The 11,130-nt window shown below is 35.3% G+C and overlaps 1 protein-coding gene across 2 annotated transcripts in view; it reads right to left on the bottom strand.

The window, feature by feature from the left end:
* Positions 1 to 2,001: 2,001 nt before the first annotated feature.
* The window catches only part of LOC129580498 (transcription intermediary factor 1-alpha), a 20,351-nt gene continuing 11,222 nt past the window's right edge, over positions 2,002 to 11,130 (bottom strand). The window contains exons 2-15 of one of the 2 annotated variants that reach the window (XM_055470964.1): positions 7,202 to 7,387; positions 6,988 to 7,098; positions 6,687 to 6,896; positions 6,412 to 6,594; positions 5,508 to 6,324; positions 5,354 to 5,440; positions 4,725 to 5,107; positions 4,524 to 4,647; positions 4,230 to 4,423; positions 3,986 to 4,160; positions 3,670 to 3,867; positions 3,432 to 3,591; positions 2,987 to 3,110; positions 2,002 to 2,907 (exon numbers count right to left, since the gene is read on the bottom strand). In XM_055470964.1, the coding sequence (XP_055326939.1) occupies positions 2,707 to 2,907; positions 2,987 to 3,110; positions 3,432 to 3,591; positions 3,670 to 3,867; positions 3,986 to 4,160; positions 4,230 to 4,423; positions 4,524 to 4,647; positions 4,725 to 5,107; positions 5,354 to 5,440; positions 5,508 to 6,324; positions 6,412 to 6,594; positions 6,687 to 6,896; positions 6,988 to 7,098; positions 7,202 to 7,387 (3,153 nt within the window). In that variant the 3' untranslated portion in view covers positions 2,002 to 2,706. Of the gene's footprint in view, positions 2,908 to 2,986; positions 3,111 to 3,431; positions 3,592 to 3,669; positions 3,868 to 3,985; positions 4,161 to 4,229; positions 4,424 to 4,523; positions 4,648 to 4,724; positions 5,138 to 5,353; positions 5,441 to 5,507; positions 6,325 to 6,411; positions 6,595 to 6,686; positions 6,897 to 6,987; positions 7,099 to 7,201; positions 7,388 to 11,130 lie in introns of both variants that reach the window. The other variant, XM_055470963.1, reaches the window with a different exon arrangement.

The following is an 11,130-nucleotide window of genomic DNA, read 5'->3' as shown; positions in this document are numbered from 1 at the left end:
AAAACAATGGTCCAATTTTGAGAAATTTGAGGATTAAGTGATCATTCTACGCATTTGGCGACTAAATTTTATGACATTTCTGAAGCTCGATTCTGATTAAATGGTTTTTTGACGATTTTTTTAAGGTCATATCATTGTCTAATCGAGTTGTCTATACAATCAGTGCCCCAAGCTGTCATTTTAAAGTAAAAAAAAAAAACAATAATTATCAATGCCTTTTTTGCAAAATTGGCCAAAGTTTTGCAAAATTGGCTATATCTCAAAAACGGTGTGGAATTTTGCTCTTATTGTTGGGGCGAATTTTCGGTTCGAGTTAAGATAAAAACTATCAAAAATAAATAAAATGAGAAAAAATTGTTTTTGAGAGGTAAAAAGCAGGATTTTAACATGATATTTTGATTTTTTGTAAATTGAAAAATGCACCTATTTTCGTGGTGGGACTTCACGATTTGAACGCGTTGTTTTTTGAAATATCTCTTCATGGCAGAATATGCTAAAGATTGAAGAATAATTTTGATATATTAGTTTGGCAGATCGGGCATGGATTACGATAGGGATACTTTCTTGCGTCGCTGTTGAAACACCCTTTATTTGCGGCAGAGCGTGCTATGAGCTGATGTCAGCAGCACTAACTGATATCAGCTGCTGACGAGTATGCGTTGCGTTGTTTTAACGCATTTGCAGTGCAAAATTCATATTACTTTAGTGAAAGGGAAACGATCAATTCAAGAATAGAATGTGTATCGATAATTGAACGTTTCCATTTCACTAAAGGAATATGAATTTTGCACTGCAAATGCGTTAAAACGACGCAACGCATACTCGTCAGCAGCTGATATCAGCTCATAACACGCTCTGATTTGTGGATTTAATTTCGATTGTATTTTATTTCAATTTTTTTTGTGTTTCATTTCTTAATTATTTTCTTTCATCGTTTCGGCATCAATGCAAGGATAAACATGACGGAGTGGATTTGAGCGCAAACAAAGAACATTTAAACTGACACAACCAAATGGTTTGCTGTCAAACTTTGTCTTGCTCACACTGACTCGTTCGTGTACGAATTGCTGTTAGCGTAAAAGAGATGTTGTTCGCAGTAAACTTAGTTTAGATGTTCTTTCAACAAAATTTTGCCGTCATTCTGTAGCGGTGCCCTACAATTGCACACTCCGTACTTTGCGAGAATACAACCGTGTGCACTAAAATCTAGACTTTTGATTTTAGGATCAACAGTAACTTACTTGTTTGATCTGTTTGATGTTCAATGTCTGGAGCGCAAAAACAAACTGACCTTCGAAGTGATGTCACTTGCAATAAATACCAACTGCTTCGAATTGCAGTTGCTTGTTGGTGGTTGTGAGCAGCCAGTCAGATTCCTATCCTATATTCCCAGGATTGTTGTATATATTTAATATTCGCAAAAATATTGCTTCGCATTGCGTATGCCCTAATGGACAAACACTTTGCGCTCACGCTGTATGTATGTAATATACATACGTATTGTCTTATGTGTGTATACCTATACGGGTTGTGTGCGACGAAACTTTTGCGAGTGTTTGAATTAGATAGCAAATCCGCAGCAGATACCATGAATGTTAATTTGTGAGTGAAGAATCATTGTTGCTATAATTATAGAATGAAAATGAGCAAAAGGTCAATCGTATCTGTACCAAAACCTAGATAATTACCATATGCTTGGTTTGCGCTATGCCATCGTCAATGATAGACTTCTTCATTCAATTGAAAGCTGATTAAATAAAATATTGAGTTCCATTATTATTTTTTGATCATTTTTTTTTATTGACAAATATGATAATATTCGTACACGAACTGCATCTATACGTGAGATCGAGAGAAAAATTAGTGACCAATTGCCAAACAAGCAACTAAGATTTAGATTTAAAGAAAAACTGATTTGCATTTCGAAACTGATTTGCATTTTTTTTTCTTCACTTACTTTTCCCTCAATTGATAATCTCTAATTAAAAGATATATATTCGATTTGTTTGCGAATATTTTATGAAAATTTATTCATTTTATCGTAATCAAGATAAATTTCAAGACTCTAAACCAACATAATTTCCATTTTGTCTTTTTCATGTGAAGTGAAAAGTAATCTTACATATAAGTAGGATAGATTTATCGATAGCATTATTATTACTGTTTTTTTTTTCCTTCATTTTCTCTTCTAAGTCTCATTTCATAAATAGTTGTTGTTGTCTATAAAGTGTTTCTCATTGTAACATACTATCAGACTAAAATACAATTTGTGTAATGATCGTTGCGTATTGCAAAATGGTATTCTATTTATTTCTGGTGAAAAAAATGTCCTTAACTTTTAATACACTTAATGTTTTATCTTCTAATTTAGTCTACAAAATGTGTTTTGTATGAATCGTTGTTGATCGTTGTTGCTATTTTTATACGATACTAATAATACTTCGTTTGTGGACAACAACAATAAACAAAAATAAAATGAAAGAAATGAAATTTATTTTCTGGACAAAAAAATTATTGGCCTGAACTAATTAATGTCTATGAGTTAATGTTTCAGTTCGTGTCCCCAAATTATCCTCTATCATATGTGTGCTATGATGCTAAATGTGTCTCATCATTAACATTATCTTCATTCTGTTGATTTAAATCGATTGCTTGAGTTTCATCTGCAACAGCAGTAGCAGCTGCAGCAGTCGACAATGCCTCGTGTTAAGCCAAAATGACATCGTCGTCATCAATAATTTCGGTTGGTCTTTGGTTTTCAAGGCGTATTCGCTTTGCATCATGTGCACGACCGCTTCCATTTACACTGCTGCTCCGTTTCGATGCATAGTCTGGTAATAATTTTTGTAGACACTCATCAAAGAAATTATCCAGGAATTGTGCATTTTTGTAAATTTTCGAGTCCTCCTGTTGAATGGAAATAAACACAGAAATCGTGTTAGTGTCTAAATGTTAATAAATGCACATTTTCATGAGTTAAACTTACGCGATAGAAGAGGTAAACGTTGTCGAACAGTAATCGTACATCGTCAATAAATGAAGGGACATCTCGATACCGTTCCGGATTGATTGGATCTAATTTACTGCGAATAATGTCCAGTGTGATTGCACTACAAAAAAAAAGAGGAAAGAAAACAATCGAACCAACGTTAAAAATGTTGTAATCATAGAACATTTCATTTACCGAATGCTAAAAAGATAAAAAGTTAGACAAACACAAAGCAATTAAAATGTTAGATGCCTGATTAAAACGTTCGGGACAAAGGAAATGATTATTATTATTTGTTTTAGTAGCTAAATGTAAAGAAAAATGTTAAAATTATGTTATTTGTTGATAAGTTGCTAATAATTGATGTCATTCACATGTAAATATGCAGAATGAAGATGATAAGAAATGATTCTATTTGGAAATAATAAAATCGAGTACATACTTTTTGATAATCTCATAGTACGCATGATTTGTTTCGGGTTCTAAATCCCGAAAAACGGCGCTACGCTCATTTTGACAATACAATTCGAGGAGAATACGTTGTATGCGTTTATGTTCAGCAGGCGATAGCCCAGCGCTACGTTTATCGCCAATAACGGGCTCTGTAATATTACAATTGATTTTATATGACGTTTTTTCATCAACTTTAACGGTTATTGTATACGGTTTTGTTCGTTCACCTAATGGCATATCGTTGAAATTGTAACATAGCATACACTGCCACGGTTCATTTTCGTCGGGAAACGGATTTATTATCGGTATATGACAATGCTGATGGAATACTTTTGGGCATTTGTCGCAGCACATTAGCTCACCGCCATCTGAACACACGGCACACCAATCCTCATTCGGATCATCTTTGTGCTCAATTTTATCGGCTGCAAAATTCAAATCATTTTATCAATACAATTTGTTTCTTTTTCCATCCAATCAAATCTAGTGAAATTCTCAACACATTAATTGATTTTCTATTTTCAATATTATCAAATTTCTTACCATCGGCTGGAAGTAGAGAGTCACTTGAGCTAACTTGAGGTGATGTTGTCTTTCCACGTTGACCTTCCGGCAAAACTTGAACACCATTTGAATCCAATTTTGCAATTGTTGCCATCAGATCGTTGATATTATCGGCACACGCTTTGTCAATTGGATCATTGTACTCCTTTGAATTCTGTAAATAAATTTCGAATCGAGGTTAGCGTTTTTGCACACTCTCAAATGCAATTTTCATTGATCTTACATCATTTGTGCTTGGGCTGGGTGTTTTTGGATTTGTCGATGTTACCGGCGTCGGCGTTTGACTTTGGGCAACTTGAGGTTGCTTCAGCGTGTTCTGTGGCTTCAGTGAGATTTTAAATGAATTCTCATTCAAACGACCGTTTGAACAAAACTGCATGGAGAGTGGATTTTGGCTCGGTTGATTGTTGGTTGCTCCTATTGGTGAAAAAAAAGAACAAATTGATAAATAAATTTCGTTTACGTTATTTAGAGCGTTCTCTTTAGTGGACAAATATTCAAAATTACGTATACGAACCATTTGATGTTCGACCCGATTGTGGTATGTGCCATGAAGAGCCGGTTGTGCAATTTGTGGCTGGATTTAATGCAGGCGGATTATTCGGCGGAAAATTCAGTTGTTGCCCAAGAAAAAGATCATTCTGTTGACAAACACAAATTTATTAGGAAAAATACTTGAGAAATGTCAGAAAGAAAGTGAAAGCCAACGGACACTTACATTTTGCATCATTGGTCGCTGATTGATTTGATTTGTCAGCGTTGGCATCCCTTGCTGTGGATAGGTGGGAGGCATTACTGAGCGATTTTGTTGTTGTGACTGCATCATTTGTTGCTTGTGCATTTGCAATTGTTGCTGCAATTGCTGTTGTTGATGTTGTTGATGTTGATGTTGATGTGGTTGCTGCTGCTGTTGTTGTTGCTGTTGCTGCTGCTGTTGGCGTCTCTGTTGGACCAATTGTTGAGCATTAATGCCGGCAAAGTGTCCCATTTGCATGCCTTGTGCCGGTAAACCTTGTTGCTGTGTCATTTGTTGATTAAACAATGGACCAAATTCATTTCCGGTGCCGCATTGTATTGGTCCGATCGCTTGATTTGCTCCTCCTTGGGTTAAGAGACCGCGTAAGCTTATTTCTGATTTTTGTTTTTCATTTTCAATCAATTTACATTTGTTTTGTTTTGGATTTTGGTCAAAGTGTTGTTTTAGTGTTTATTGGGAAATGGTAATTGAGTCAAGAATTGTATTAGTATGCAGAAAACACCATTCACCGTGTATTAATCTAAAAGCGTACTACAAGATCTCAAAGATACACAAAAAAAAGAAAAGAATTCATTGATTTTTTGTCTTACCCATATTTTGTGGATGTGTCGATGAGCTAACGTGAGGTGTCATCTGACGGAATTGCGCCGGTCTCGGTGCCAAATTCGGGAAGCGACCTAATTTGAATAACACGATCGTATAATGAAAATGTTCAAATTCTATTTATTTATCATCATTGCTTACCAAAACCAGCCACATTTCCCATTGAATTATCTTGCTGGAATGGACGAGACATGTTGCAAGCTTGTTGCTGTGTTGATTGCTGTTGCTGCTGCTGCTGCTGTTGTTGCTGTTGCTGTTGCTGGAAATTTGGCTGCTGTTGTACAGGCGCTTGTGCATTACCACTACCAAACAAACTATTGCGCATATTTATTGAGCCAGGAATTTGCGGTGAACGAGAAGGTGGCGGCATATTTGATCGATGTGCAGGAATTGGTTGTGGCAATTGCGGTTGTGGTTGTGGCTGCGATAAAATTAAATTCGGCGAATTGATCGGCGGTTGAATTGGATTGACATTCGATGGTGATGGTTGCTGACGTACAGCATTCGGAACGGGTGACACCACCGGTGGATACTGTTTGCCATCAACGATAATTGTGCCGAGTTGTGAGATAACTTTTTGCAATTCTTGCACTTGATTCATTTGAACTTGAATGCGAACAGGGATCTCTGGATTTGGAATGTCGGCACGTTGACCTTTCACCTTTTGCAAATGTGATGTGAGTGTCTTTTTGCTAAACAGAACTGCACTATCGCTACCCTTCTCCAGTGCCAGCTTAACGAAACCAATACAGTGATCAGTATGGTTGGATAACGTTTGCAGAGCTTCTTTCTTTTCATTCAACACTTTAAGCTTGCCATCGCACACTTCACTCAGTCGTGTCACTAGCTGCTTTCCCCTCATATTCACTGTATTCGTGATTCGAACGACCATATTTGTAATTTCGGTGACCAATTCCTTTTTCTTATCGGCAATCAACTTCTGACGATCATCAATGACCTAACGAAAGAAAACAAATGATTAAATTATGGAAAATCCAATCGAATGTTTGTTTGTTTTTTGTCGTTAAAAAAAATATTTACTCACAGTCATTGCACTATTTAGCAGCACACGTTTGTATGTGATTTCATTCAATAACAAATCCAAAGCGGTTCTTGTTTCCGTTGCAATTTCGTTGGCAAATTTGTATTTGTGATCACGATGATCGACCAATTGACAATCTCGACATGTTAATTTATCGCACGTTTCACAGAACAGCGATAGTTTTTCCTAGGAGCACAGACACATTTCATTTTGAATGAATTTGTTGAAGGTCAATTTGATTGGAAAACAAGAAAAGAAACGAGTTTCACTGCATTTACCTGTGGATGAATGTGACACATGAGCATTTTCTCATCATTTACAGCCGATTGATTATCGGCTAATGCTTCTTCTTTCGATTTGATGGTGTGGTCTTTTGTAATTTTTAAACGTTGATGTGCTTGCACACAACTGTCACAGATGTACTCCGCGCATTCAACGCACCACGATGTAGCTGATGCATCATCGGTGCAACTACTGCATTTGATGGTCTAAAATCCAGAAATTTAAACTCTCATGTACTGTATTCGCAATGAAAAAAGCAAATTTTCAAATACGATATTGGTGTATAAAAAAGCATACCTTTGCATCAAGTTCAGATGACGCTTGTGCTTCGTCAGAATTTGCTTCGGACAATTCCATCAGAAATTGATCAGGTATGATGCCGTCATATGTGCTGGTTGTTTTACATATCTGTCATTTATCGATGAAAATAGAAATATTATTGCGACTTCAATGGAAAATTCAAAATCGATTGGTAACAAAAGATTTGAAAATTTCGCGCGAGTCTACTTACCGGGCAAACAACGATGGCCGGTTGGCCGCTATTAATTTCACTGAATTTAGCGGTGATACAAGCATTACAAGTCACATGTAAACACTCCAATAGCTTTGGATTATCTTTCGTACCCAAGATTTGGCTACAAAAAACACATTTTTTGTATCTGGTTTCATCGTTTGTGCTCGATTTGTCACTATCGCTCTAGAAACATCAACGAAAAGGATGACAGCAAAAAGGGAAGAGAAAAAAACATTGATAAGATATTTCGATTGTGATACGACGATATCAAAGACATTTTTAATGGGTTTTTAATTGAACGGCTTTGAAACTAGTAATCGGTTTTTAATTGAAGTTTCAACAACAGATCAAAAAAAAAGACGAAGCAAAGAAAAAAATAATGAGAAATCAAATGTTCGACCCTTTTTCTATTTGATTATGGCGTTTGAACACGGCTCTTTAAATTCAATGATAGATAACACATGTGCCTAACCTATTTTCCTTGCCATGCATGCCATGCAATTGCTTTTAAATTGCATGCAATGTTTTCACGGTGTATTTGATTTGTATCTGCAAATGTGGTTTTAAATGAAAACACAAAATCACACGCAAACAATGTGTGTACAATAAGCCGTAAATGAGAATGGATTTTTATCCTTAAATAGACTACCAAACGGAAATAGACGAAATCAAAAGTAGGTACTATTTCGATGGAGTGAAACATAAATGTGACAACATATAATTTGAGTGCTTTTTTTTCTCTGTTCACGTCTAAATAACGTTATCAGCGCTGTTTTTCGAGGCTGGAAAAAAAACTTATCGCAATAATTATATGTGCTGCTGTTGTTGTTGTTTTTTTCTTCTGACGTACAGTCTCACTTTCATCCATTTTTCACAGAGCGCTCGTTTCATCAACCGGAACTATTCGATTAAAATGACAGACACTTACAAAATTTGAATAGGAAATGACACATTACCACCCACCACATCCTGTCCCATCAAATATATCACATATTCATTTGGATTTTTCATTTACACTTTGCGCTGTACCTCGTTCAAAATCGCATAGATTTCTCTTTGTTCCTAAGCATTTAATTTAACACAAACATATTTCCAACTTGTAATTGTCACATGAAAAACAATCTATGCGCCCACAATACACTGTCTTAATCAAGCTCAAATTTTGAATGGAAAGTTTTCAATGAATCAAACAAAATAGCCCAAGGAGTTTGTTAATATTTTAAATCTCTTATCAGAGTATACCGCTAACATCTTTTGAATGTGGCATAGCAACTAAATATTTGAAAATCATTTATTGCACGCGAACTGATAGAAAATGATCTTCTTCTTTTTTTCAGAAATGTGAATGAGTACAGAAATAATTTTTCGGCCGTCATGGCTTATTTATTTTGCAAGATATTTTTAGAGGTTTATTGTAAAAAAAATTGCGCAATCAATTTGTGTTAATTTCATAACGTATTCGATTGAAAATTCACTTTTGATTCATGGTTCTTTTTTGGCTGTCGACGATAGCCTATCGTTTAGTAAGGATATTTGAGTACATGCTTGCGTATCAAAATATGTAAACAATTCTATGTGTTCAGTGTGCATCCATGACTAAATTACTGTAACAAATCGGTACAAGCATCTCATTATTACATGGCCAATCGATTGAAGTGTAGTTGAACCGTTGGATTTCTCCGTTTTGTGATAATTTCGCAAGAAATGTTCATCATCTTATGTGTAGCCTATTATTCACATGCTGATGTACAATGTGGGACAATTTGGTTATGTCTCATTTGTCTCAGGTCTTAATTTTGATCTTCCAACGGAACTTTTATCTCACGGCATTTGAAGTAATAGCTTAAAAATGCATTGCAATTATTATTCAGTATGAATTCAGTCATAATAATAACTGAATCAACAACTCAAAAATAAAAGAAAATTCTTTTACCAGAAGCCACATTTTTGCAATTAAAACCAAACGATATTTGAGTTGCAGCTAAAATGTAGAAATTATTTTTTGATAATATTCTTTTCCACGTGCCTAAACATTTGCATTGAATATTGCGAACGATACTTGGAAAGAACAACAATTTATTTTCAGTATAAGAATAACACTTTCAATTTTTTCAAAGTAAATATTAACTTCAATATTTTCATTTCACTTGTGCATTTCATATTCTTATTATAGTGATAAATATAATTTAAAAGTCATGATGCGTTTATTTTTTCGAATGGAAAAAATATTTAACACTCGGCATAAACACCAAGGAAAAAAAAATTCTTTTCGAGTGAAAAGTATTTTCGTTCAGTGCAGCAAACATTGTTTCATCGGCACGCGAATGCATAGCGTACACAGAACGTTCACCTTTGTTTGCTTTTTATTATCTGACTCGAGACAAGAATCGAATATTTTAAGATATTTGCTTTAGCGTTGTTTATTAAAAATGCATGTAAAAAATTAAGGCTCCATGATATGCACTGGAAACTCAAATATTGGAAATTAGTTTTATAACATAAGCCATGCATTTCGCCAATGTATGTATACATGTTACACGTGCCATCCAAACCAGACCATTTATTGCGTGTTCATCAAATACAAGTTTAAATATAGAAAAATCCTATTTTTTTTTGGATACATTTTATGACACAAAAAAATAAAAATGGCGACTTTTAGTGAGTATATATTGAGGTGGTTGGATGAATGGAAAGCAGAACAATTTGTGGTGTTGCAATCTCAAGATAGCAAGCATTCCCCGAAGTTGTGAAAAAGACTCTTGAAGAAAATGGCAAACTTTTTTGCAATCGTATTTGGCTTACTCGTGGAAGCCGTCATTCTTGTAAGTTAATTCTTTTTCGCAAGAAAACAAAAAAACAATTGCAACTAATTGGAACAATTTTTATTTTTATATTTCACAGCAAATGACGAACGGTCAATTGGACATCTTAAAAGGCATCTTAGGTAATAAAGGTGGACTTGGTAGTATCACAAGTGGCGGACTTGGTAGTATCACAAGTGGTGGACTTGGTAGCTTGACTAAAGCAATAAATCTTGGTGATATCCTTGAGCCAGGAGGCATAAATCTAGGCGCAGACATAGGTCCTGTCAACGAGGTGTTGTGTCTACTTGGGGTAACAGACCTCCGTTTATTAACTGAAGCGGGTCTTATTGCGGGACCCCTATTTGGTGACATATGCGATTGGTTTTATGATTTGCCCGCACAACAACAACGAAGATTCTCGCAAGAACCATATACCGAAGTTAATGTCCCTCCAAAACTTCAGAATATAAATATCAGACTTAACAGATGTGAATGTAAGTTTTTCATTTTTACAAAGTGAAAGAGAGTGTTTTTGTGTGTGTGTGTGTGTGTGTGTGTGTAGCCCATCTTTCACTTGTTTTGGAGTTAGCATATGATTTTTTGCGCTGGTGTTACAGCGATAAAATGCATTGTGTGTTGATACCGACCTTGCAAACTCTCATTATATTATCCAGAAGACGCTCTCAACAATTTGGATCCAAACCAATACACCAATACACAGCGCATTCCAGACTTGTTTTAATTTTTTTTCTTCATACTCTTCTCAATGCTTTTCTAATGGAAATACAGGTGAAAAAGGTTCTGGCGGAAACAAAGGCGGAAACAAAGGCGGAGACAAAGGCCCATGGACAAGTAATTTAATTTGTTTGATTGATTACTTAAGCAGTATATATTCTGTAAAATATTTTGAAACTGAACATTATTCATAGATAACTGCCCTCGTGGCTGTGTCCCAGACTTTTGGCTATATGGGCTAGACGATAATAAAGGTAAGTAATTTAGTTGAACAATATTTCTATTTTAACACTAACAAAATCAAATTCGAAATTTATACTTTAAAATTGAACAAAATCACATTATTCATAGGACCAAGAGGACCTCGGCACCCACCGCCACGAGGAG

Source organism: Sitodiplosis mosellana, unplaced genomic scaffold, assembly GCF_009176505.1.
Source record: "Sitodiplosis mosellana isolate CC-2019 unplaced genomic scaffold, AAFC_SMos_1.0 Smas_scaffold_1, whole genome shotgun sequence".
Taxonomy (NCBI): Eukaryota; Metazoa; Arthropoda; class Insecta; order Diptera; family Cecidomyiidae; genus Sitodiplosis; species Sitodiplosis mosellana.
This window is presented reverse-complemented; position numbering and strand designations above follow the sequence as displayed.